We start from the raw sequence: 27988 nt of genomic DNA on the forward strand, positions 1-27988 counted from the left end.
TATGCCCTTAAGCATATTATTCTGACTGCAATTGCTGTTCTAGTGTTCCTGTGTTCCAGACTCTGCTTGTCCCTGACTCTGATTCTGCCTTGCCCATTGATCCTTGATGCTGACCTTTCCTTGCCCCATTGTTCCAGTTTTTACCTTGTTTGACCTGGTTAATTTGCCCTTTTCTTTCAGTGTGCCTAATGTCTTGCACTGTACCCTCTATAAACCTTAAATCTTAAAATAACATAGAAATTCTAATTTTAGAATGTTCTGTACAATATTTAGAAATACATCGCTCTTCCATTCAACTCCTTTACTTTTTTAATAGAACGGAAAATTTGTGAGATTGTTGTTGTTTAAAATGGGTGCAGTGGAAACGGTGAACAAGGCTAATTAAAAGGCAAATCAAATTTGATCATTTGTAAATGATGTAAAAATATTCTTTCTAGTGTTTATGTTTGTAATGAAGCAATGAATGGAACATAAATGTGTCATTAAGAGGTTTTCATCTGTTGTTCTCGGTTTGTTGGGGTTCTCTGTTGAACACTGAAGTCCATTTTCTGTTGGTCTGGTGGGTTGCCAGTCACAGAGCTTCCCAATGGCCTGGAAGGGTCAAGCCCCTGCAATTGCATTAACTGCAAAATCTCTAGCAAACACATATTGCATTGAGAAGCACTTATAATAAGCATTTCTTTACCAGTGTGGAAGGTTATTCGTCAACAGAGACCTCCTGTTAGCCACCAAGATAAAAGTAAGACCCTTAATGCTTTCTCTATGCTGTATTAAGTGCCCAGAAGTTAAACATCCTGGCAAAAATGGTTCCCATTCTCTTCTAAATCTTACAGATCTCTAGCCATTTAATAGCTTGATCGAACTTTTCGTAATGTGCCTGAAATAATGTTAAAAGAAAAATCTATTTGCTTGCTTATTCTATAGGTTGTCATGGCCCACCGCCTTCCCCCAAGGTGGAGAACGCAGAGGTTTGGGGAAATACATCTGCATCAGATGTATCCTATGAACAGCTACAGGAAGAGCTGAGAATCAGTATGCGTCAGAAAATTCATTACAAGGTAACTGTGCTCATCGTTCTTAATATGGGCATAAATAAATATAAATGATTTGACTGTAAACATTTAAGATTTTTTTTTTTATTAATTTATTTTGTAGATCAACCGAGTTATTTACTAACGGGAGAATTCTCCAGGAATTCAAAGTGAATTTTAAAATGTAGCTTTGAATAGATGGTTTAGATTGATTCTCAAAGCCAATTCTGTTTTCAACTCGTATGTTTTGGCACGAAGTTTGAAATTTACATTGAATTGCCGGTATTGTGCCCCTTAAAGTCCAGTTCAACAGTATGTGTAATCTTATTTTTAATTCAATGCTAGCTATGATTAAAGAAACACACTGCGGGCACCATAACCATGTCATCAGAATGGGGTTAAGCCGCTCACCAATGGTTTAACCCAAATGTTTTGAATCCAGCACCTATTAGGTCTGTCCCAGTCCTTCTACTTCTCTAAAATTTTTGAAAGAGCAAGCCTGGAATAGGGAAGCTGCTGATTATTTGAGATTACCAGCTGATGCTTTTAGCCATTCAGCGTTGCCACTCACAAACAGTTTTTTACCCCTTAGGGAAAGCCGAGAGCTTTCAATTCACCCCTAGCAAAAGGAACTGTAAGTTCCTGTACAAGTGCCAGGAACCCCCAATGGCCTGTAAAGGTCCTTAGTGCTTTTTAAAAACCACATCTTATTGTAAAAATGGCTGCACTGCTCCCATCTATTAAGACCAACCTCGAAAGTAGGCTAAATGATCTATACCCAGAACATGGGACTTTTTTTTTTTTTTCTCAAATGCCACACAATCTTGACATAATTGGATGCACAGCCTCTTTGCTGTTTCTCTAGCCAATACAAAGAAGGAGAAAACTGCAGAACTTGTCATGTCAAACGCTTCCCACCACCCCAGCACACACACACACCTATCATTGATTCTGACCTCATTAATGGACTTTATTATTATTGCAACAAATACTGAGGGGCACGGTCGCACCTGCCCTTATGGACGAGCCTCCAAAGGTTCTGCCTAGGTTCCAGGTCATTCAGAACTTTTCATCTGGTCTACCTGCTCTCTTCAATTTCAGAAAATGATGTTGTGTTGTGGTGAAAACAATGTATCATGCCCACATTAGGATGTATTCAGGCTAAGAATAGTATAGAGTTGTTCTTCCTTATTTCATAGTTCATATATTGTATTTATAAATGGTGTTTTGTTGTTTTTTTTTACTTGTTTTTTTCATTAGGAACAGCTGGAAAATGAGCAGCTCAGATTAAGGAAAATGTATGAAGAGCAAAAGAAATTAGAATCTCTTGTTTTCAGTAAAAACGATGAAATTCGAGTCTTAAAAAATCTTTTAAAAGATGCAAAGGAGAGGGAAAAGCACGATTGCAAAGCAATACCTGCCCATGAGTCGGAGGTTGGTATCTGATATTGGTTTCATTCTTTAACCCAGTAAGACTTTTTTTTTTATTATTTGATTTTTATTCACATGTTGAAGCCATACAGAAAGAGAAAGCATAACATTCTCAATGTTCATTTTATAAATTAAAATATGATTTAAAGGAAAAGCGCATTCACAAATAATCACTAAATTACTTAAAATCACGTTAATATATATGTGAAAACATATATCCATATTGTGTTCCATTAATGTTTATATGTGTATTTTGTCTAATTTCGATATTTACAGCAGTACAACTGTTAAGAAACTCATGTTCTGGGTGTGCCCCCATTTTTTTTATTTATTTATTTATTTATTTTTTACCCATAAGACGTGACCACAGGAAAGCCTAATTTTTAAACCGTTCGAAAATAGTGATCAGTTAAAACAAAATTTGGCCATATGGTGTGACTAAATCCCTATATTCATGTGCTTGACAGATGCTTTTAAATTTGATATTGTTCTTTTTTTTGTGTGTGTGTGTGTTCCCTTAATGTATTTTTTATATAAATTTTAGACTTTATGGGTGTGCCCCTAAATTATTTTATTCCATTTATAGTCGGAAATTGCATGTCCAAGGAGGTCTGCTTGAATAAATTGTAAGATTTGATAATAAGTCTATCATGATTTGATGATAACAACAGTCTATGAAATAGAAAATGCAACTACAAGGGACGCAACAGTATAGCATTCCTGATAGCTCAACGTGAGTTTCAAAGAATGATGTATAGAAATTCAGGGGTGTTGCTAGGTGACCAAAAAAAACAGGTGCAGAGTAGGCAGCAGGCATCCCGCAGGTCTCTGATAAATTGTCAAACTAATTACTATGGGAGGGTGCAGTGAAGTAAAATCAGTAAAGGCCTTGTTTTTCTTCAGCAAGTGCAAGGCTTGCTCCGTGTTTGCTTGTTGCTTGTCTTTGGTGTTCCCATAAGTGGGACACCAGAGGATAAAAGAGAGGTGGGGCCTGGGAGTGGGAGTTGGGTGTGTGTTTGTGAGGGGAGCTGCCTATAATGTTGTTGTATGTATTATGAATGCTGCTTGTGGGATTTCACATGTGGGTGAGGCTGCGTGTGATGATGTTGTGTGTGTTTGTGTGGAGTACGCTGTCTCTGCAGTTCTCTGCGTGTGTGTGTGTAGATCCTTGTGGTATTTTGTGTTTATCAGGCAGCTGCTTGTTATGGTGCATGTTTGCGGGGATACCGCTTGTGAGGTTGAATGCGTGTGGGGATCCAGCATGTTGGTTGCCTTTGTGGTTGGAGACTGCTTGTAGACCTGTATGTGTGGACAGACCCTGCATATATGTGCAGTTTGTGTTGTAAAGTGGATGTGAAGTAGGAATAAAAGCTGGTGTGTGTATGCATATATTTTTAGAGGGGTATGGGTTGTAGTGTGTGTGTGTGTGTGTGTGAGTATTTAGGGAGTAATAATGGCTGCAGTGTGAGTACATTTAGGAGGACCTTAGGTGTGTGTGTTTAGGGGAGGATTATGATTGTGGTGTGTTTCAGAGGTGATTGGCCCTGCAGTGTGTATGTGTTTGGAATGTGTAGGGCTTTAGAGGTTTATGGGTCAGTCAAAATAATACTAGGGAATAGAAGAAAAAGGGTTAGTAGGGTATTACCTGTCCATAGGGTGGGTTGGGTTTAATGCAGGTAAAGGAGAGTCAAAGAACAAGCTGAGAATAATGGATACAGAGGGAAGACAAAACAAGAAAAAGCAAAGATTATGGGATTAAAGAGAGCAGTATAGTGTGTAAAACGTCAAACCAAAACCAGAATATTAAGATCGCATCAGGTACAGAAGACTACAAAAGGGCATAGGACAGTAGGAGAAGTGGCTTTATATTGGTACAGATAGAAGCTGATTGGTGTCACTGATGCTAGAACATGTGTGGCTTTTGTTGATGCATCTTCTCACAAACTTCCATCTCGGTATTATGATGGGATCCCTGAGGATTATGAAAGGACATTCTGAGATATCGGCCAGTGCTAGAATAATGCAAAGTAGCATGTCTCAATGTACCAGGAGACAAACTCACATTGGAAAAATTGCAGGAAAACCGCCTCCGTTCTAGACTTACCAGGGCCAGGTACCAGAACAGCTTGCTCTGTAATGACAGGACATAACATCATGACATAACGTAGCTGTTTCAGAGTCCCAACCGTCCATGATTAGAGATGGAGGCCAATGGGGAACACTGAACCTATTGTCACATTTGTGGAACCAATTTTAGGTTATAGAAAATTAAATGATACATTTAACAGATAAAGTTTAGAAGAGAATTGTAACTGAATCATTACTTATCTGCTTCTGAAATTCCAGGCATTCAAGCTACACGCCACTCTCTAAAGGGGATCACCATTTAGTAGATATACCCCAGTAGAAACATGTATGCATTTATTTATTTTTGCTGCATATTGTCACTGGGGGAGTATCCAAAAAGTTTGCAAAAGCGGCAATTTTTATCACAGTAGCCTTTGCAAGCCCTTCCCTTCTCACCAGAGGAGAATTTAGTCGAACCTATCAGAGGTTTTTTGTTGAGAACTCTCTGAATGTCTCCAGAATGCTGGTCTGATGTGAGATCTGTGAGAGGGAGTGGGGGAGAAGGCAGTCACTCTCAAGTAGAGAGTTGTTTCATCATTTAATTTTAAAAGTGCTGATTTCTCTCACAGTAGCAAACTGAAGTGCTTTCTGGATGTGGAGTGGTCCTTTAAGGATTAAACACCTAAATTTAATCAGCATGTTGAAAAAAGTTAATAGCAGAAAGTCTATCAAGGGTATTCCAAAGTGAGAATTGTTGGCAATTCAAAGTGAATTCTAAATATTAGAACTAAATAGTCAAACTGGAAGCATTGCTGATTATGATATAATCCAGATCATTTGTTTTGGCCTTGAATGTTTAATTCACATAGAGTTCTCACTTTGGTGAATAAACCTCCAAGTATAAGGAGTAAACTGAAGAAATCAGCAGGAACTTTGGCTTCCAATGGGATTACTCTACTCCAGATGTACATTTTATACAATCAGGGCCGGCGCGTCCATAAGGCGGCACAGGCGGCCGCCTTAGGGCGCACCGGCTCTGGGGGCGCCAGATTTCAGTGACCGGCAGGAGGGAAGCTCTCCCTCCTGCCAGGTCACCTTCTGGACCCACGGCGGGCGGCAGCGTTCTAATGAGAGGCGGCGAGGGAGCTCTAACCTGTCTGCTCTGCTCCCTCGCGCGCCGTTTGCTGAGTCTGTGGGAGCCGGAATATGACGTCATATTCCGGCTCCCGCGGCATCAGCAGACAGCCCGCGAGGGAGCAGAGCAGACAGATTAGAGCTCCCTCGCAGCCTCTCATTAGAACGCTGCCGCCAGCCGCACGGAAGCCCCACTGGACCCCAGGGACACATCCACACCAGCTCTCCAGGTAGGGAGGCTGGGTGGATATTAATATTTAATTGTCTGTGTGTGTGTGTGTCTGTGAGTGTGTGTGTCTGTGTCTGAAAGTGTATGTGTGAGTGTGTGTTTGTCTAAATGTGTGTGACTGTATGTGTTTGTGTGTGTGTGTCTGAAAGTGTTTGTGTGTGTGTGTGTCTGTGATTGTGTGTGTCTGTGTCTGAAAGTGTATGTGTGAGTTTGTCTAAATGTGTGTGTCTGTGTATGTGTTTGTCTGTGAGTGTGTGTCTGAAAGTGTATGTGTAAGTGTGTGTTTGTGCGTGAGAGTGTGTTTGTGCGTGAGTGTGTGTCTGTCAGTGTGTGTGTGTGTGTTTGTCTTTGTGTGTGTGTGTTTGTCTTTGTGTGTGTGTGTTTGTCTTTGTGAGTGTGTGTTTGTCTGTGAGTGTGTGTTTGTCTGTGAGTGTTTCTGTGTGTTTGTCTGTGAGTGTTTCTGTGTGTTTGTCTGTGAGTGTGTGTTTGTCTGTGAGTGTTTCTGTGTGTTTGTCTGTGAGTGTGTGTATGTGTCTGTGTGTGTCTGTGAATGATTGTATGAATGTGTGTGTGTGTGTGTGTGTGTTTGTGAGTGTCTGTCAAATCAGTGAGTATGTTTGTGATTGAGTGTGTCTGTCAATGAATGAATGAGTGTGTGTGTCAGATCAGTGAGTCTGTGTCTGTCAGTGACGTCTGTGTGTTTGTCATTGAGTGTGTGTGGCTGTTGGTGTGTATACACCACTGAGTGTAGCGTGGCGGAGCGGAGCGCAGTACATGAGCTTCTGTTTCCTGTACCCGGCCAGACTGACAGGAAGTGCTCACTGAGAGAGCACTTCCTGTCAATCCAGCCAGGTACAGAAAACTGAAGCTCCTGTAGAGGGTCTGCTCCGCAACGCTACAAGACAGGTAGGAGTCACACCAGGAAGGGGAGTGTGACCGCTAAGAGAGTGGGGGGTGCACCAAGGGACAGAGAGGGGAGGGGAGAGAAAAACCAAGGGACAGGGAAAAGAGGGGGGAGGGGAGAGGAACACTAAGGGACGGGGAAGAGGGAGGAGCTGGTTAGGAGGCACATAGGTGAAGATGTTAATTTTAGAGGGGGAGGGGGGGGCGGAAAAATTCATCTTCGCCTATGTACCCAAAAATCCTTGCACCGGCCCTGTATACAATGCCTTCTTTATTGTTGCCCTAAATTATCATTTCAATTATTACCATTGGAAACACATGTACAGATGGCTTTAGAACAGAGAGATCATTTTAGTTCAGATATATTCAGTGTATAATTCAAAACTGCTTCATTATCGGTTTGAGTTTTGTTTTGGGTGTTTTTTGCCATTTTTTCGCTATACTTCGAATTGCATCGAAACAAAATTAGAACATTGCCGTAGTCACATCTCTTATCTACTTTAACTGCCGATTTATAGAATCATTCTATATGAGCTATTTATGCCTCAGTTTTTGCCTTTTATTTGCCCTATCTGATAAATTGTAACCATTCATGGGTCCACCTATGGCAATTAAAGTGTTAGTCTCACACCAACCATTACACAGCCTTATTTCAACCCGAAAACAGGTTTACATTTTCATCATATTGTTATAACAATTTTCTCCACTGGGAGGTGGTATAACACTGTAATTTCTGATTCAATAAGTGGGTTTTTTTTCACTAGTACTTATCTCTATTTTCTGGAGAAATACTGTTAAATAATATTACATCTGTCAAACTTTTTTTTTTTTGTTTGTGTCAATGACATTCTTCTATGACAAGTCATTTTTATCACAGAACTAGGAAATTTTATTTGTCTCAATTATATTTTCGGAGTATGGTTTTCATGATCTAAAAAGTTTCTAAATATTGAAATTATAGCAATAACATTCAAGTGTTTTTTTTTACAAAAATGGAATTGTAGAGAATCGACCAGGGAATTGTGAAATAAAGGGCACACTGGTAAATATTTTTCAACTCTTTTACCTTTTTAGCTAAATACTTGCCAATTTTCAGAATTCACTTGCCAATTCTCCAAAATTCCCCGTTGAGTGATGAAATCACTGGATATTATTCACTGGACAGAAAACATGCTGCAAAATAGCAGTAGGTTACTAAGTAGATTAGTAAATTCAGGTTAAAATAGTTTATCTGTAAAAATGGGCGAGTTAGATAATTTTTCTTATCCACTACTATTTCTGCATAAAATGTTCAGTTTAGTTTGCAATTCACTACACTACACTGGTGAATAACCGTTTGGTGTTTTAATCTGGGAATCTATGACTATATCTGAGAAATTCAGGTGTAGGCTGTTCACTGTACTTTTTAGTAGTTCTTCTTCCCAAAATTATCATTATAAAAATTTCGTGTTTTTGTTTTTTTTGGAGATGCAAATTAAAAAGACATCACAAGAATCTGCTGCTCTCGGGACTTCTCTTGATGACAATGCAAGGTAGATTATTCATATTCTTATAATTTATTTTATATACATTTCATTATTCAGTTTTCTCTTAATCCTGTGTTCAATTCGGGTTAAATTGTGAGAATTTGGCAAAACTGTACTTTAATCAAAGTATTTGCATTGGGGGGAATCTCTAAATTTACTACATTTATTTTATGGTCTACTACTCATTTATTAAGAGAATGTTTAGTTATATATATTTTTTTTATTTTTTTATTTATTTTTTTACCCACTCTTTGTGGATTTATATTTATACAGTTAACAATTCAATATAGTCATGCGCATTAGCTTGGGTATAATTTTGTTATTTTAGATTTCTGTACAAAAGGAAAACTGAAAGGTTTGGCTTATATGTTTATAGACCGGTTAAAATAAAGTTATAGGACTTGGTTATTCCTGATGCATTGAGCACATTGTGAGAGATTTATCAGTGTTGCTTTTACATCTATTTTTTATTTAATTATTCGATGTATTACGGTAATTTATTTGTTGTTTTCATCTCTTATTTTATATGGAAATGCCTGTGAAATTATAAAAAAAGCAATAATTTTTTAGATTGCTTTAATAAATTATGGTCAAAATAATGATGAATTGCACATTCAGAACACTTGTTTAAATATCTTGCATTGTGTCTTAAGAAAACAGATAATGACCGCTTCAGGGAGAGACTTGAAACAACTGGGACTTGTAGAAACCATATTAGGGACTTGTACATTTTTTTACCAAAATACGAATATTCGGGAAAAAAATCCAAATAAATAATGTTGGGTGGTAGGGATTCAGCTCAACTACTTTAACTTACTATTTAGAAGTACCTTGTCAAATCTCGTCAATTCTCCGTTAAGCGAATAAATGTCTTAAATGTACTATTTGAAAGCAAATCTGTATCCTGAGTTGCTCCTGGATTTTTAAAACCAATCAGAATATAGCTTTAAAAAAACGCAAATTTTCTGTAAACTACAAACCAAAAATGAAAAACAAAACATTACGTATTGGATGCTCTAAAAGCACACTTCTTAGAGCTATACGCTTTTATCAATAATTGTTGTATTGTGTATACTACAACCAATATATTTCTTATTAAAATGTGAGTACCGGTAATTGTCTCTTTAAAGGTTTGTAAATGTGTCCTAATAAAAGGGAATTGTCACTTCAAAGTATTTTTAATATTCTGTTTACATATCCCCCATAATTAACAATTACAGGCTTGAGAGGTGTGAAAATAAAATTCTATGTTTAAATCCATTCTTCAACTAGATATCTCAATCTTGACTGCATGTCAATCATTGTTATAACCTCTGCTCTTTGCAAGTGACAGTCAAGGTATGGAAAATATACAGAGAAGAGGAGAAATTAATCAATGTTTCTCTTCTCCATTTGCAATGTGTTCTTGACTGTGCCTGCTCTGAATTGGATTGTGATATGAATTGAAAAATCTTTAAATGTAAAAAAGGATTCACAGAAGTTATGGGTGATTTTCTGTGTTTTATGCATGGGTATAATTTCTAGACATGATGGTTTCCTTAGCACTCAAGTGGTCAAAACAAGCCCAAAGTGAGTTATGTTTCCTATAGTCCCCCAACAACGTTGATGTGCAGACTGGTACAGATAATGATGTTCCTTGTTCTAAAAAAACAAAAAACAAAATAGTAACTCGCTTAATAGTTGCACATAATCTTTTAAGTAAACCCGTTGTTTGTATATATCTACAACACAAAAATTGTATAAAATCATTGTTAGTAAAAGCAACGGCTATTACACCACGCTATGCTATCATACTATTTCAGATTTCTTAGAAGGAATTTAAGAATTAAAAGGAAACTTATTTCTCATGAAAATTAATTAAAAAGTACGTTTTTTTGAGGGGTTTTTTTCTTGGAATGAAAATATTTTTTATATGTTTTTTAAAAATTGCATATGCTTTTTTTTTCTCTCTCTTCAAATAGAAAATACTAAAATATTTCAGTTTTCCTTAAAGCGGATCTTTAAGTTAATGACCAATATTGGTTATTATAAAATGTTGCACATTTTCAAATATTCTAACGTTGTTGTTGTTGTTGTTAATACTGTTCTTATTCTCTGTAATACCTATGTCCCTCTGAAAATTATCATTTTTATTGCATTTTATATTTCTCCTTTTTATTTGTGTTCATTTTTAAGTCATTTTTATTTATTTTGGTAAAAAAAAAGAGAACATATCCGTTGCCTTTTTTTTTTTTTTTTTAATATAATTTTAGCTGTAATTAATCATCTTTTAAACAGATTATATCCTGCCATTATATATAATTCACGGTAATTAGCTGAAACTAGCAGGCACCCTCCTCTGTAATTAACGTTTACTGGGTTTTAGAGGAATCCTTTGTTGCTGGACTGCATTTGTTAACATATATTAGTGTTCCCTAGAATTTCTTAGCTTTCATTAGCATATTGTGTGCATTTTTATGGTCTATAATTAGCATGTCTTAGTAAAGTAGGTGCTTGCCACTAACTAGTGACTACTAACATTAATTAGCCCACACTATTATTCCTTCACATCCATTAATACTTAGTAGTGTTTTTTTTATTAGCTTTCATTAGCATTTAGTAGTATTGGTTGCAGTGTTTTAGCTTTTGAGAGAATTTATTAGCACATTATTAAATTATTTACAGCTCCTAACATCTGCTAGATGTATTGTATTAGTTATTAGCAACCATGTCATACATAATTAGTACATACAAACATGTGGAATAGATCCTTTTTATTAATATCCATTCACTACAAATAAATATCAATGGCATGATCTCTTACCATTTTAATTATTTATTTTTTGTATTTTTTTTGCCATATATAAATTCTGACATGTACTTCACTACATCTGTAGCTTATCAATAAAGTTATTGAAAAATACCTCCCGCAGTTCTACAACTCTCCTAGAACATCATGAATGAGATGTATCAGGATTCAATCTTTTGGTTCTTCATCCCTTGTGTCTGTATTCTTCCTTGTTTTGTCCTGTTTTACAATCGAGCTTTTGATTCCAATGCATAGGATCTGTGTGAATCTCTACCTAGCCGTTACGCTGTTTTACCCTTTTGGAGCTCATCAAAAGTCGTTTTCTGACTTTTCTTTAGTATTGGAATTCTCATTTGACATCATTAAACAAAGATTTTTTTATTTTATTTTTTATTGAAATTTTTAGGTATAACAGGGTAAGTACAATCCAGTGTAGGGTACATTGCATAACAAATGATCTTCTGTTTGCATTACATCTTACATCATATATTTGCACAATATATGTACGCCGTAAATGGAATTGGGAGGAAAAAACTATTAAAAAAACTTATTGAATTGCATAACGTTATCATACATTTGAGATTTTGTTTTTTTTAATTAAAATTGTGAGATTAAAAGCTGAAAAAGAAACACCTCGCTGAGCTAAGTACATTCTCAAATATGCAATCTCATTACATCTACATAATGCCCCTCCTAAAAGACTGTGCTTTGCAACTATGACAGAACGCCATGGAAAATGTGTAAAAACACATGAACAGCTTTTAGTTTTTGTTCCCTGTGCTTAATTCTTCCTCTTACTTTACCATAAAAGGTTGACCGGGTTTGTGTTTTTTTTTTTTTTTTTTTTTTGGTTTGGTTTTTGTTTATTTTACAATGCATAAAAATGGCAAAAAAATATTGCAAATGCAAACTAAAGTTGTGTTTAATTTTTCAACAAGTTGTGTAGTTGCGGGAGGCGGCTGCTCCCAATCTCTGCAGTACACCATTTGCAGTACATAAGACTTTTGCAATTCAGTTTTGAGGCCCTATCACCCCCCACCCTCTCCTCATGGCTGGTGTGGGTTATCATGGTCCCCAAAGGAGGGCTTCTGGCTGGCTGGAACGTTCTTTGCAACAAAAGCCTAACTGTTTTAATAACTGGATGCTGGAAGGGGTATTGGTAACCTTTAATTGGATTTGTGAGAACCTCTGGGATTGACTCTCTCTCATATCAAGCTAGCTGAACCATGCTGCCCACCTTCTGGAGGGAGATGTGGGTCCATATTGACAGAGGCTCCGAGCATCTGTACCGGGCATGTCTGCTGTAACCAGTGATACAGCTTATCTGAATAGCCTACCTAAGTGGAGAGCTGACAGAGGGAAGACCTCACTGCACCTCCCACACTTTTGGAGGGAAACTTGATGGAGACATCAAGGAAGTAGAGTTCGATCCAGATCCCTGTACACAACCTCTAAAGGGCATAGACTTTAGTACTGCTATATGCTGGGTACCTGTAGAATCGGTGCCAGCTCATTTTCAAACTCTGGTCTGGTGTGGTAACATTGTTTGGTGCTAAAAACCCTTCTGACACTTACCTGTTTCCAATGCCGATGTCGACCAGCGCTTGGTCTTGCTCCTCCTCCTCTGACATCAACGGGGGAGACATAATTCACATACACGGCGAGCACTGCACTGGCATTAGAACTACCCCTATAGGAAAGCCTTGCTCAATGCTTTCCATTGGGGTTTAATTGATGCTGGATGTGCTCATGAATAGCGTGAGGACATCAAGCGTCCGTTAGTCAACCAAAAGTCGCCTAACCACCCTGATGTCCCTCTAGTAGTGGTCTGTTAGACAGCCGCTAGAGGTGGAGTTAACCCTTAAAAGTAATTATTGCACTAATTACAATAGTGCACCCAGTTCCCCTTCAATGAGCTGAAGTGGTCTGGGTGTCTATAGTGTCGCTTTACTTTAAGCCATCACATCATCATGCAAGCAACATAATGTTCTATAGTCTACCATTGATCAGTGCAGTTAATCTCTGACTAGTGAGTTTAAACCTTGTGTAATCTTGCATTTATAACTGATCTTGCAGTACATTCTTGTCATACCCTTAAAACAAGGATCGGTGATCACTGTCTGTATATTTTAAACAATGGTATTCATGTGAACCGGTATGATCTCCATCTTTATGCTTATATTCCTCTATACAGGGCTCGAGTCCTGCAGGAACGCGTGGGAACGGCGTTCCTGCACTTTTTCCACAGCAGGAACGCCGTTCCCATTACTAATCCTGCAGGACCCAGGGCTGACACAAGCAGCTGCCAGAGCAGGGGGAGCACAAATCCGAATCCCCTGCCTCTGACTGGGGACTCGGATTTTTAAACTCACCTCTCCCCCTGCAGTCAGTGGAGTCGTCCGGCCTCTCCTAATGATGTCAGTAGGAGGGGGCGTGGCTTCCTCTGCTCTTCTCACAGGACCGCTGGGGAGCAGAGGAAGTCACGCCCCCTACTCCTGACATCATCAGGAGAGGCCGGCTTACTCCACAGGCTGCAGGCTGCAGGTTCCAGATCCTGTCCCACCCCTCCTGGCCCAAGGTAAGCCTCAGGGAGGGGGGAAGGCACTTTAGGTTTTTTTTTTTAATCCCCTTCCTCAGTCCCTGCCCCCCCTCCTCAGTCCCTGTCTCCCTCCCCAGTCCCTGTCCCCCCTCCTCAGTCCCTGTCTCCCTCCTCAGTCCCTGTCTCCCTCCTCAGTTCCTGCCCCCCTCCTTAGTCCCCCTCCTCAGTCCCAGTCCCCCTCCTCAGTCCCTGTCCCCCTCCTCAGTCCCTGTCCCCCTCCTCAGTCCCTGTCCCCCTATTTAAGGCCCTGTCCCCCTTCCTCAGGCCTGTCCCTGTCCCCCTCCTCAGTCCCTGTCCCCCTATTTAAGGCCCTGTCCCCCCTCCTCAGTCCCTGTCCCCCTATTTAAGGCCCTGTCCCCCCTCCTCAGTCCCTGTCCCCCCTCCTCAGTCCCTGTCCCCATATTTAAGGCCCTGTCCCCCCTCCTCATTCCCTGTCCCCCCATCTCAGTTCCTGTCCCCCTCCTAAGTCCCTTTCTCAAGTCCCTGTCCCCCTATTTAAGGCCCTGTCCCCCTCCTCAGTCCCTGTCCCCCTCCTCAGTCCCTGTCCCCCTCCTCAGTCCCTGTCCCCCTCCTCAGTCCCTGTCTCCCTCCTCAGTCCCTGTCTCCCTCCTCAGTCCCTGTCTCCCTCCTCAGTCCCTGTCTCCCTCCTCAGTCCCTGTCTCCCTCCTCAGTCCCTGTCTCCCTCCTCAGTCCCTGTCTCCCTCCTCAGTCCCTGTCTCCCTCCTCAGTCCCTGTCTCCCTCCTCAGTCCCTGTCTCCCTCCTCAGTCCCTGTCTCCCTCCTCAGTCCCTGTCTCCCTCCTCAGTCCCTGTCTCCCTCCTCAGTCCCTGTCTCCCTCCTCAGTCCCTGTCCCCCTCCTCAGTCCCTGTCCCCCTCCTCAGTCCCTGTCCCCCTCCTCAGTCCCTGTCCCCCTCCTCAGTCCCTGTCCCTTTCCTCAGTCCATGCCCCCCTCCTCAAGTCATGTCCCCCTCCTCGGTCCCTGCCCCCCTCCTCGGTCCCTGCCCCCCTCCTCGGTCCCTGCCCCCCTCCTCGGTCCCTGCCCCCCTCCTCGGTCCCTGCCCCCCTCCTCGGTCCCTGCCCCCCTCCTCGGTCCCTGCCCCCCTCCTCGGTCCCTGCCCCCCTCCTCGGTCCCTGCCCCCCTCCTCGGTCCCTGCCCCCCTCCTCGGTCCCTGCCCCCCTCCTCGGTCCCTGCCCCCCTCCTCGGTCCCTGCCCCCCTCCTCAAGCCCTGTCCCCTTACTCAGTCCCTGTCTCCCTCCTCAGTCCCTGCCCCCCTCCTCAAGCCCTGTCTCCCTCCTCAGTCCTTGCCCCCCCTCCTCAGTCTCTGTCCCCCTCCTCGGTCCCTGCCCCCCTCCTCAAGCCCTGTCCCCTTACTCAGTCCCTGTCTCCCTCCTCAGTCCCTGCCCCCCTCCTCAAGCCCTGTCTCCCTCCTCAGTCCTTGCCCCCCCTCCTCAGTCTCTGTCCCCCTCCTCAAGCCCTGTCCCCTTACTCAGTCCCTGTCTCCCTCCTCAGTCCCTGTCTTCTTACTCAGCCCCTGCGCCCCTCCTCAGCCTCTGTCCCCCTCCTCAGCCCATGGCCCCTTCCTCAGCCCATGCCCCCCTCCTCCTAAGCTCCTGTCCCTCTTCCTCAGCCCTGCCACCTTACTCAGCCCATGGCCCCTTCCTCAACCCATGCCCCCCCTCCTCCTAAGCTCCTGTCCCTTTTCCACAGCACTGTCACCTTACTTAGCCCCTGTCCCCCTCCTCAGCCCCTGTCCACCTTACTCAGCCCCTGTCCACCTTACTCAGCCCCTGTCCACCTTACTCAGCCCCTGTCCACCTTACTCAGCCCCTGCATACGAGCATCAGCCCCTGTCCCTTTTCCTCAGCCCCTGTCCCTTTTCCTCAGCCCCTGTCCCTTTTCCTCAGCCCCTGTCCCTTTTCCTCAGCCCCTTTCCCTTTTCCTCAGCCCCTTTCCCTCTTCTCAGCCCTGCCCCCCTCCTCAGCCCCTGCCCCCTTCGTCAGCCCCTGTCCCCCTCCTCAGCCCCTCAGTTCCTGTCCCTTTCCTCAGCCCCTCAGTTCCTGTCCCTTTCCTCAGCCCCTCAGTTCCTGTCCCTTTCCTCAGCCCCTCAGTTCCTGTCCCTTTCCTCAGCCCCTCAGGTCCTGTCCCTTTCCTCAGCCCCCATCCCTTACCTCAGCCCATGCCCCCCACCCCACCTAAGCTCCTGTCCCTCTGCCTCAGCTCCTGTCCCCCTCCTCAGCCCCGTGCCCTTACTCAGCCCCTGCATACAAGCGTATCATTTTTTTGTGGTGTGAGGGGGGGGCGGGGGGAAGGGGGCGGGGAGTGGGTCTTGGGTGAGTTCCTGCACTTTTTTACCCAGGACTTGACCCCTGCCTCTATATAACAGATTTGACAAAAAAAAAACAATATTTTATTCTGCAGGGGACCCAGAGCTGTCACATTCCAATAGAATGAGACAACTTATTGTTTTTGTTGAGATTATTATTATTACTACAACACTTTTTTTTTATTTTCTTCAAATTCTTATCAAATCCAAACCACTAGTCAGGTGGAAAGGTGACCTATGGTGTGATTACAACCTATGTTGTAAAGGATTAAGCACGTCATCTGGTAGCCATCATTTGCATAATATTGAAAAATCTCCAGACATGCTTTAGATGTACCAGGGGTACCCAAAGCAAGTTAATATCTAAATCAAGATGTCTGATGCGAGATAATTACCATTAAGGTGTCCTAGAATTTCTTTTACTAATGAGGCTACAACTTGTTAAACATGATATCTGTAATATCAACACATGGGCTTATTCCATGATTTTGTGCTAGGCCTGGCTTTTTTGTGGCTACTTTTGCACAATATTGAAATACCTTAATTTCGAGAACCACATAAGCTACAAATCTGCAACGTTTGCTGTCAAGTTGTGTTTTGACCTATATTCTGATTTGTTTAAGACTATTTGCCACATAGTTCTGCAGTCGTATTTCATTGCACACAATTATTCAAAAACAATTTAATCTTCCATTAAACCTCTGAATAAACAAATTTGGAACACATTCCCACAGTTCAGTCCTCTACCACTGTTGTTAACAGCAACTTTATATCAAAATCAGGATGCATGCCATGAGCCAATTATGTCTAAGGTGTACTAAAATTGTGTAAATTTGTATTGAAGCAAGTCACAATTAATTAACTTGTCTACATTTAGTGTCTAAACCTGCTTTTATGCTTAGGCACTTCTGTTGGTCAATCAGTCATGATTTAGCAGTCATTTTGGAATTGTCAGAAATATTTAAATGCACAATTTAAATAGCCACAGAATAAAAACTACATGACAAAAAGAAAACATCTTGTTTATATGGAATGCATATTTGGTGGCATTATCAGAGTACAGGGCTAATTTTGAAGTATATTTTGTTAAGTCTACAAAAGTCATTCTTTGTGCTGCCTAAATGAGAAGAATCTGATGCCGTCATTGTGGAGGGCAATGGAGATGGCTCAACACTACATCTGCGTAAGTGATGGCTTCGCCAAGTCTGTTGGCGCCCAGCTGCCATCTGGAATGCATCCTTTACTTGTGTCTGTGGACAGTATTACCGTTCATTATTAGGTCTGCCTGGGTGGCTCAGACAGACCCAGATGCCATTAAAGCAGGGAACTGGCGCCCCAGCCCACTGGGCTGAATTTTATGGTATGCAATATATTGAGTGTAAAAGAAAAGGTACATGCCACACTGATAGAGCAACCACAGTGTGCAAAGTCAGCTTTATCTTAACTGATTCATAGTCAGCCAGTCCACACAAGTTTTGTTCCTCTTCATCCCTAAAATATATGGGCATAGACTTGGAGATTCAGCTCAATGAGCCCCTATGTTAATCCACTTGTTTTAAAAAGAAAAACAAAGACAAGCATTAAAAATTATAAAATCGGGTTTATGAATTGCTAGTCTTAGAAGTAATAAATTTTCATGTATGTGAAATGCAACTGTCATTGCTCCATCTAAACATTCTTTTATTTACATTTTTTTTTTTCTATACAGGCAAAATGTTGAACGGGTTTTCTGTGACCTTAAGGATGAATTCAGACAGATTTGCAAGTTAACCAAAGCACAAAGCATCCGCCTAAACAGTTTTGTGAAGCCCAAGGAAAATGCAGCTTGTAATCAGAGTATGTGAATGTTCTTCTTGAAACGCAACTATTTGTGTGTGTGTGTGTGTGTGTATGGGTATGTATGTATGCGTGTGTATATAATGTGGCGGACCTCCTGGTACCCCGACTGGGTACCTCCACCAATCATTCTTCCTAGTTGTTGCCGAGTACCATAAGCACAGCACCGGACACCATAAGCACCACAGTTCCCTTAGCCACCGCAGCTTGACTAGGATCTCGCTGTCCCTTCCCACCCTGGACCAACACCTGGATTCAGCTTTACAGTAAGAGTATAGCACGTGATTATAGCAAGTATAGCTTTCTCCCACAGACATAAGTCGAGACTGAATGAATGCTGGGGGTTTAATCCGGCCAAATGGCCCACTTATATACAAAATCTGAGTACAGTGACACACCCATAAACACACCCACAAAAATACAGTGTCACGGGAACAAGATGGCCAACGCCACGTATTCGGGCATACAAAGGACGGCCACCAAGATGATGACTTAGAACACTGCTGGCAGAATCGTTACAAGGTGTCATCAATGTTTAACAAGCTCCCAGGTGGTCTTTAGCTCGGGAGTTGGTTCGGTTCCCGAACCAATTAGAAAATCCCATGAACCAAGTCTTTTCACATGATTTTTACAGGGCCCATAGTCTTTAGGCAGGAGGCTGGCAAGCAGGCTCCTCCAGGAGCCCGTGTCAAGGTTACGTTCACCACATATAATATCTCTGTATATATGTATATTCTCTCTCTCTCTCCTGACTTACTTGCAGTATGTGGAAAACATTCACACCCAGAATAAAACATGTCCTACAGGCTGATAACTTCAGGAATTAATCGTGTTGCAAGGCTCCAAACTGTCCTGTTTTAAGGATCCTGTACCACATTTCCAATTTTCAGTTCCCTTTTAACACACTGTTACCTGGGTGATGGACAGGTACCCCATATAATAAGATTGTATTTTTACTTATGCCAATGCCCAGAGATTGTTACTGTGAATGAGACAGTTTTATAATATGCAGTAGTTGAGGTACTAAAATATGATCAAAAATGTTATTAGCGAAGAATCTATGGATATTTTTAGGAATGCAGATTCCCAAAATACCAGCATAATAAAGAATAAAGCCATGTATAGTAAATGTGATTGTCTGGCTAAACCACACATCTTTATCATAAAGTATGTTGTAGTAACTTGTTTTCACAAGTCATTTGTAAACTTTTAAAGTAGCATTTTTTTTCTGACAAGTGAATATTTCTTATTCGTCCTTTGTTTTTATTTTTATTTTATCCAATCAGGCATTCCTCTGCAGTTTTCGATGCCTGTTCAGTGCACAGATGAACCAAATGAGGAAGGGACCGTAATGCTGAAACCTAAAGGCCCGAAGGATAAACTTTCTTTTGCTCCCATTATGCCCAGAGGATTGGGACCAGACGATGAAGTGAGTGTTTCTGTAGAATCCCTCTCGAACTTGAGCGTGAAGTTCCCACCCAGCAGTGATGATAGTGAATTTTTACAGAGCACTCCAGAGAATGAACCAGTAAGGAAACCTATTGGAAATGTAAATGCCCGGGTTGATAATTTTCACAAAGAGGCCCTGTTTTTTCCAAAACAACCCACTGGTGCACACGGTGTTTCATCTGGAACAGAGCCATTACAAGGAGCGGCTTCTAACCAAGAGAACTATAAATATCTCCACTTGGGAAATGACTATGAAGGCAGTTTAGAGGAGGACAATAGTCTGTGTCTACCTGGGATCAGTCCTACAAGAAAGTACAATCAGGATGCTGGAAGTGGGGCAGAACCATTAGATGCAAATGAAAGAATTGTTCGAGGTCCACAGCAGGTACTATGGTTTTCTATATCTTTTAAATTCTTTATTTTTTTCCGCAGGCAGAATTGAGATAGGCATGGCATGTAACATATGTAAAGGCATAACATTCAGAATGATAACATACATGTTAATGTGAGGATGACAGTACTGACTGCGAGTTTTTATATTAAATGTAGCTGGCAACTGCTGTGTTTAGGGCTTATAAGTGTTTAAGTGGGTTTCGAAAAAGTATAGGGTAGAAATGGCTTTAACCCCTTAAGGACCAAACTTCTGGAATAAAAGGGAATCATGACATGTCATGTGTCCTTAAGGGGTTAAACTAGAGCAAACTGTGCGATAAATAAGTGCAGCTCCACGGCTTAGAGAGATTGGGATATTGCTTGCTTGGAGCTGGGGGGGTTGTTGGAAATATAGGAGCTAGTGTGGCCGGGTTCTTTCCGGTCTAGAAGCATGCAGACCTCAGGGGTAAGGGGGGGTCCTTTCCTTCAAGGCAGTGAAGTGCACAATCATAAACCATTGTAAAAAAAAAGCACGTCAGTCCCAATATAAAACAAGCGAACACTATGGGGAACATTGATCAAAAATATAAAAAGAAACAAGGAGGCGCCAAAGTCAAGTAGATGTGATAGTGGTTGGATTCTTGAGCATTCTTTAAACTCATGTGAGTGTGACTATATTTTGCTATAGTAAAAATGTGTCTAATTGTGCTGTAATTAGTTGTATACTTTGGGCAGACGCCCACACTTGTAACCTGCTGTGGGTAGAGATGTCCCGAATAGTTCCTGGCGAACATAGCTTGTTCGCCACGGATGGCGAACATATGCGATGTTCGGTCCGCCCCCTATTCGTCATCATTGAGTAAACTTTGACCCTGTACCTCATAGTCAGCAGACACATTCCAGCCAATCAGCAGCAGACCCTCCCTCCCAGACTCTCCCACCTCCTGGACAGCATCCATTTTAGATTCATTCGGAAGCTGCATTCGTTTTGTTTTTTTTGACAGAAGTGTGTTATATTTGAGCATGCTAGGCTGAACGTGCGTATATCATGGCTAGTTGCACTGAGGGTATGAGTATATAGCAGTACATTGTTGTGAAAGATGGCTGGATGTTTAGGGTGTAGCTTGCACGTTATCAACTGTGTATTTATATCAGCAGCTCCACCACTAGTTATAAATAAAGTGTGAGTCGCCCCATGAGATGAGTGAATAACATAATACATGAACGGTTAAGGTAAAGGCATGCAAGGAACTACGACAATAAATTCTTTAGGAGGTGAAATAATGACATGTTTAAACGCTTGCTGCTTTACGATTAGTTAATGTGCAGAGAGCAGTTCATGTGATCAAAGGCATGGTGTGGAGGATCGGCTATAGTGGGACATGCTTGGCAGGCTGCTGTTTACTGCTTGTGCTCATCCGATCCCTTCTGGGCGCCAGGTGCAGACTCTGGGAGTCCCTGATACCTGGAACAACAAAGGCAAGTCTCTGGCTGAGTGCCAGGTTCGTGGCTTGAGGTGGTGGAAGCTTGTTTTGTCGGGTGGTCGGATCTGTCCCGGTGGTGCTTCACGTCCGGTGCGGGATTGTGGTGGCTTAAGGTGGAGGCGAGTGCTTGACGTGGGGCAGGCTCTGCATTTCTGTTTGTGCCTCCGGTCCCGTCTTCGACGCCTTTTGCGTTGGTGGATTTTAATGGGGACTGCTTCGCTTAGCTGTGGTGGAGCTTGTTGGGGCTGTGGTGGAGCTTGTTGGGGCTTCCTGCTTGTTATTTGCTTCCAAAATTGATGAAAGAGTCTGTCGTCTAGCTTAGACTCAATATCCTGCCATGCTTTGCTGGTACCAGGAGGACACGCGGCTGCCGCCATTTCGGGAGAGTCGCAGATGAGTATGTCAGCCTGGGCGGCTGTGCTCTGTGCGTCCATTAGCTCCAGACAGCCTCTCAGGGGTGGACCGGGATAAACCCCACCGGTCCGAGGGGGGGTAACGGAGCTCCTGCCGGGAAGTAGCTGCTCCTGGGCATCCTGAGATCGTCCGCCTCTCCTGCCCGGTAAGCACCAGGCCGCACTTGCCCCGCGGAGGTAAGTAAGACTCTGTCTAGTTGCTGACCGCTATTAAGCATGTCGGGTCGGTCAGGTAGGAGCATCATTGCTGGGTCATCCCCTTCTGGGGTGAAATTCGCTTGTTGATAGCTGCTTAAAGTGAGATATTGAGGGAGCTCACACGAAGTGCGTCTTTCCTCCATGACAGCTAGGCCCCGCCCCCCGGAAGCTGCATTCTTGGTGAGAGTAGGGACAGTGTAGCTGCTGCTGATTTGATAGGGAAATTGATAGCTAGGCTAGTGTATTCAGTGTCCACTACAGTCCGGAAGGACTCATCTGATCTATGCTGTAAGGACAGCTCCCCAAAAAGCCCTTTTTAGGGCTAGAACATCAGTCTGCTTTTTTTTTTTTCTGTACAATCTAATTGCAGTTGCCTGCCTGCGTGTGTGTCAGGCTCACAGCGTATACTGTGCCCACTTGCCCAGTGCCACCACTCCTATCTGGTGTCACAGTAGCTTGCATTTAAAAAAAAAACAAAAAACTTTTTTGACTGTAATATAATAGCAGTCAGTTTCCTTCACACATGTGCATTTCAGGGCCTGCCAGGGCACAGTGTCACACCAGTGCAACTCATATCTGTTGTCACAGTAGTGTACATTTAAAAAAAAATATACAATTTGGACTGTAATAGATTGAATAGCAGTAAGTTGTCTGCAAGCGTGTGTGTCAGGCCTACAGCGTCTACTCTGCCAACTTCTGCCAGTGCACAGTGCCACTCATATCTGTTGTCACAGTAGCTTGCACGCATAGTACCACTAATCGAAAAAAAAATGACAGGCAGAGGCAGGCCACCCCGCAGGGGCCATCATGGTCGTGGTGCTGTGATTCCCTTTGGCCCTAGAATAATCCCCAGTGTTCAGAGGCCACGTACCCTGAACTCGAAAAAAAGTTCTGAGGACATAGTTGACTGGCTAACACAGGACACCCAATCTTCTACAGATTCCGCTCGGAACCTTGATGCACCATCCTCCTCCAGCTTAGCTTCGGGCACCTCTCAAGTTACCACTTGCCCGCCTGCCGCCACCACCAACACTAGCACCACAGCCGCTTCACTTGATCTGTCAGAGGAGTTATTTACACATCAGTTGGAAGAAATGAGTGATGCGCAACCATTATTGCCAGAGGATGTAGATAACAGGGATATGTCTGTCAGGCAGCATTACACACGGAAGGTGTGATGATGATGATGTACCCGCTGCTGCTTCCTTTGCTGAGTTGTCAGATACAAGTGAAGCGGTTGATGTTGACGATGCGTCCGTGGATGTCACGTGGGTGCCCGCTAGAAGAGAAGAACAGGGGGAACGTTCAGATGGGGAAACAGAAAGGAGGAGGAGACGAGTTGGAAGCAAGGGGAGGTTGTCGCAAGGAGCTAGTGGCACAGTCAGACAGCATGCATCGCACCCGGGGTCAGCCAGACAGCACGCCAATCAACGCATGCTGTTGCCACCACCAGAATGCTGTCATTGCAGAGCTCAGCAGTGTGGCATTTTTTTGGTGTGTCTGCCTCTGACAACAGTTTGCGGTGTTTGCGGTGCGTTAAACGGGGAGTTTGGTCTGTCACTGTGAAGCGGGCGTAACCCTTATACTACCTGATTGATACAACATCATACCTGGTGTTTTAAAGCACGTTATTCCAAACAATTTAGGAATGTTAGGTGATTTATGCCCTTTATGGATTAAAACCAGACTCTGCATCAACTATGTAATTTTCCATGGGAGTTTTGCCATGGATCCCCCTCCGGCATGCCACAGTCCAGGTGTTGGTCCCCTTGAAACAACTTTTCCATCACTATTGTGGCCAGAAAGAGTCCCTGTGGGTTTTAAAATTCGCCTGCCCATTGAAGTCTATGGCGGTTCGCCCGTTCGCGAACATTTGCGGAAATTCACGTTCGCCATTCGCGAACGGAAAATGTTATGTTTGCGACATCTCTAGCTGTGGGCCCTCTGTGATCTTAGCGGTAGTGGTTATGCAGCTTGAGCTCTGGTATCAGGGTTAGAAACTTCTGAGTTTTTACTATGAGGTCTGCCAGGCTCCATTCGCTGCCCCCCAACACTGCATTGCTTAGCTCAGGAGAGCTTACAAAAGCTCCTAAGCCAGAGATTCCGGCTCTCTGGCTGAGGTACTGGATATGGGGAGAAATCCCTGCTGGGGACAATTTGACTATTACTGGGGTGGGGTGGGTGCCAGGGCACTCCTGGTACCATACCAACAACAGGTGCTATTGTGGGTATGTTGTTTAGTGTTCCTTCTCCTCTGTATTTACATAAATGTGTGAGTGTGTACAAATAAAAAATTAGGTTGTGTAAATTATTTTTGCAGATGAGAGCAAATTGTCCTATCTTGTCCTTCCATAATTTAATCTCCGATTTGATTTATTTTGTCTTTTATGTATTCTTATTAGGCACGTGGTTTTCTGTAGTGGAAGGAACCCAATGTTTCCAAACTATACCTAGGTTTTGTTCAACATGGTGTTGAGTACGTTAAACAATCTGAAGCAAACAAATTGCACTGGGTATGGGTGAACTTTTATACTAGATTGCTTGCAGCAATCCAAATTACATTTCTCAGATTTTGTTTTGTGTTTAACCAACTTTAATTTGTATTTCTTAGTTGTGTTTTTTTTTTTTTGTTCTTTTGTTGTCTGTTTTTCTTTTTCTTTTTTCCTGCTTGTACACAAAGTTATCAGTAGATGGCAGCCTGTGTTGTTTATTTTCTTCCGATATCAGGACACATGAAACAGCTGGTATGTGATTACAAGTTGATGGCAAAGTAGGCAGCTTAAAAAAAAATGCAAGTGAATTGGTGTTGAGCTGTCAAAAGGCACAGGGCAGAAGGTTAGATAATTGACTTTCGCACCAGGGTGAAGGGGGTAGGGTGAGGTTAAAATTACTTTAGTTTGTGAGTTTCAGAATCTAATGTGAAAGGAAAATTTCATTGGCTTTATTTATTATTTTGTATGTGTGTGTTAAAATGAATTGTATTGCATTTGTGAACACTGGAAGAGAACAAAAGTTAAAATATTATAAAAAATCAGATTAGTTCATAATTCTACAGTATTTCTTAAGAGAAAAATAATAGAGTGGCAAAGAGAGGGATTATACATTGTGTTTAATCATGAACATAGTACAATAATTTAATACAATATTTAACATTTTTAAAGTAACAGCCAACCCAAATGAGTCCAGTGAAGGCTTTGGTGTTCTACCTACCAAACAATTGCACTTCAGCCTACTTTCTATTGAAAACCATTGTTTTAAAGGGACATTATAGGCACCCAGACCACTTCCGCTCATTGAAGTGGTCTGAGTGCACAATCCCAGGTCTCTTAACCCTGTAATTTTAATTTATTGCAGTTATTGAGAAACTGCAATAATTACCATCCAGTGTTAACTCAACCTCTACCAGACAGCCACTAGAGGGACTTCTTGGACGTTAGGTGGCTTTTGGTCACCTAACTGATGCTGGATATCCTCTCGCTATGTATAAGAGGTCCCAGTGTCCCCTGAAACACCATAGGAAAGCTTTGTATAATGGGGGAAGTCCTAATGCAAATGCAGGAGTTGCAGAGACAGTCTGAGCCAGCACCAAGGGTCAAAAGCAGTTTTTGGTTTTTTTTTACCCCTTCTGCACCACAGGGAGGCAGGAAGGCACTATAAGGAGCTTACAGTGCCAGGAAAACAAATTTGTTTTGTTGACACTATTGTTTCCCTTTAAGTTGATTGAGGAAGGCTAATAGGCCCATTTGTCATTACTCACTATAAGAGAAAGCAAATTACATGCTTATAACCTTTTGTAAACCAATCCTGGTTTAATCCAATCCTAGCTCTCTTAATGTTGTTTGGCTGTTAAATAATACTCCTAGATGGTCAACTATCAAGAAGAAGTGAATCCGCATCATGCTTGCTGAGTTGTAAAAAATGGCTGCTACCACCAGGGTTGACTAGGTACGGAAGATATGTTTTAAGAGTTTTGTGCGCTCTTGCGCACAGTCAGGCTCTGTTGATTGCAATGTTCATAACATTAGTTAACTTTTTAGGCTCTAGCGCTCAAATTTCTGCATGGATATTCTACTTTAGCTGCTAAAATGGATGTGGTCCTTCAGATATCACCACAGGAAGTCATCGGGAGTTTAAAGATCGGGCGAACGTATTGGCCAATTCATCCGGGAATTTCTTGAAATTATCTGCTCAGCAATTGTCTCCGGAGGTTCATTGTGTCCCTGGCTGTATGGGCAGTAGCCCCATCCTGTTGAAACCACATTTCGGGGCGATTTTTTTTATTGCGTCAAAATAATGGACCTGCCATTTTAAAAATAGAATTCCACTATTTTTACTTGTTATCCTTAGTAAAATTACCAGATATGTATCTGCAACAAAAAAATTTAACTACAAAAAAAAGTTATTTACCTGTCAAATCCTGCTCTGAATTTCGGCCCACCCTGTATGTACTCTGCACTGTATACAAACAAGGCAGGACTGCGTAGTAGGATAAATCATATTTGCAACAGTATGTATGAAGGCCTACTGTAATAATATTGCTCTTAAGCAAAGATTTGCTAGACTCAGACTTACATCGGCGTTTTGATAACTTTCAAGCCAATAGCCAGTGCTGGTCTTTACCTGTGACATTTATGCCATTTATCAATGTTTTATTTCATAATGTATTTATTTATTTATTTATTTATTATTGCCATTTATATAGCGCCAACAGATTCCGTAGCGCTTTACAATATTATGAGAGGGGGATTTAACTATAAATAGGACAGTTACAAATAAACTTACAGGAACAATAGGTTGAAGAGGACCCTGCTCAAACGAGCTTACATTCTATAGGAGGTGGGGTGTAAAACACATTAGGACAGGAATTTACAATCAAATAAGGTGGGCTGCCCTTTTGGAGAGGGCAAGAGACAGGTATGTGAGGTAAGGGTTAGTCTTGGAGGCCATAAGCTTTCCTAAAGAGATGGGTTTTAAGGCACTTCTTAAAAGATGCAAGACTAGGGGAGAGTCTGATGGCGGTAGGCAGGCTATTCCATAGGAAGGGAGCCGCCCGCGAGAAGTCCTGCAAGCGCGAGTTGGCCGTACGAGTGCGGACAACGGACAGGAGGTGGTCACGGGCAGAACGGAGAGACCGAGAAGGGACATACCTATGGATCTGTGAGGAGATATAAGAGGGGCTAGAGTTGTTCAGTGCTTTATAGGTGTGAGTTAGTACCTTGAATTGACTCCTATAGCATACAGGAAGCCAATGTAAGGACTGGCAGAGGGGTGAGGTGTGAGAGAAACGACTAGAGAGGAAAATCAATCTAGCAGCAGCATTCATTACGGACTGTAAGGGTGCAGTACGGCTATTGGGGAGACCAATCAGGAGAGGGTTACAATAATCCATGCGGGAAATTACTAGAGCATGGACAAGCTCCTTGGTAGTATCTGGTGCAAGAAAGGGGCGGATGCGGGCTATGTTTTTAAGATGGAATCTACAGGATTTGGCAACATGCTGGATGTGAGGCTCAAAGGTGAGACCAGAGTCAAGTATGACGCCAAGACAGCGCGCTTGCAAGGATGGACTGATGTTGGTACCACAAACTTGGAGGGAGAGCGAAAGAGGAGGATCAGTATTAGGAGGAGGAAAGACAAGGAGCTCAGTTTTTGAGAGATTGAGTTTCAGAAAGCGGGAGGACATCCAGTCAGAGATGGAAGAAAGGCAAGCAGTGACACGTTGCAGGACGGCAGGGGAGAGGTCCGGGGAGGAGAGATATAGCTGGGTGTCATCAGCGTACAGGTGGTAGTGAAATCCAAAAGAGGTAATAAGTTTGCCAAGAGAGGCAGTATAAAGAGAAAATAGAAGGGGACCAAGGACGGAGCCTTGGGGAACTCCAACTGAGACAGGGCAAGGGGAGGAGGTATCATTAGAAAAGGAGACACTGAATGAGCGTTGGGAGAGATAAGAGGAAAACCATGAGAGGACAGAGTCACAGAGACCAAGCGATTGAAGAGTTTGAAGAAGGAGAGCATGATCAACGGTGTCAAAGGCCGCTGAGAGGTCAAGAAGAATTAGTATGGAGTAGTGGCCTTTGGATTTAGCTGCGATTAGGTCGTTAGTAACTTTGATAAGGGCAGTCTCTGTAGAGTGGAGAGGGCGGAAGCCAGATTGAAGAGGGTCAAGGAGAGAGTTGGAATTGAGGAAATGAGACACACGGGTGAA

At 42.5% G+C, this 27988-nt stretch overlaps 1 protein-coding gene across 2 annotated transcripts in view; it reads left to right on the forward strand.

Annotated features, from left to right (window-relative positions):
* The window catches only part of TANK (TRAF family member associated NFKB activator), a 58413-nt gene that overhangs the window by 12846 nt on the left and 17579 nt on the right, over positions 1-27988 (forward strand). For both annotated transcript variants that reach the window (XM_063428612.1, XM_063428613.1), the window contains 5 exons: positions 925-1058; positions 2292-2465; positions 8263-8327; positions 17740-17867; positions 19154-19701. In XM_063428612.1, the coding sequence (XP_063284682.1) occupies positions 925-1058; positions 2292-2465; positions 8263-8327; positions 17740-17867; positions 19154-19701 (1049 nt within the window). The remainder of the gene's footprint in view (positions 1-924; positions 1059-2291; positions 2466-8262; positions 8328-17739; positions 17868-19153; positions 19702-27988) is intronic.

Source organism: Pelobates fuscus, chromosome 8, assembly GCF_036172605.1.
Source record: "Pelobates fuscus isolate aPelFus1 chromosome 8, aPelFus1.pri, whole genome shotgun sequence".
NCBI classification, from domain to species: Eukaryota; Metazoa; Chordata; class Amphibia; order Anura; family Pelobatidae; genus Pelobates; species Pelobates fuscus.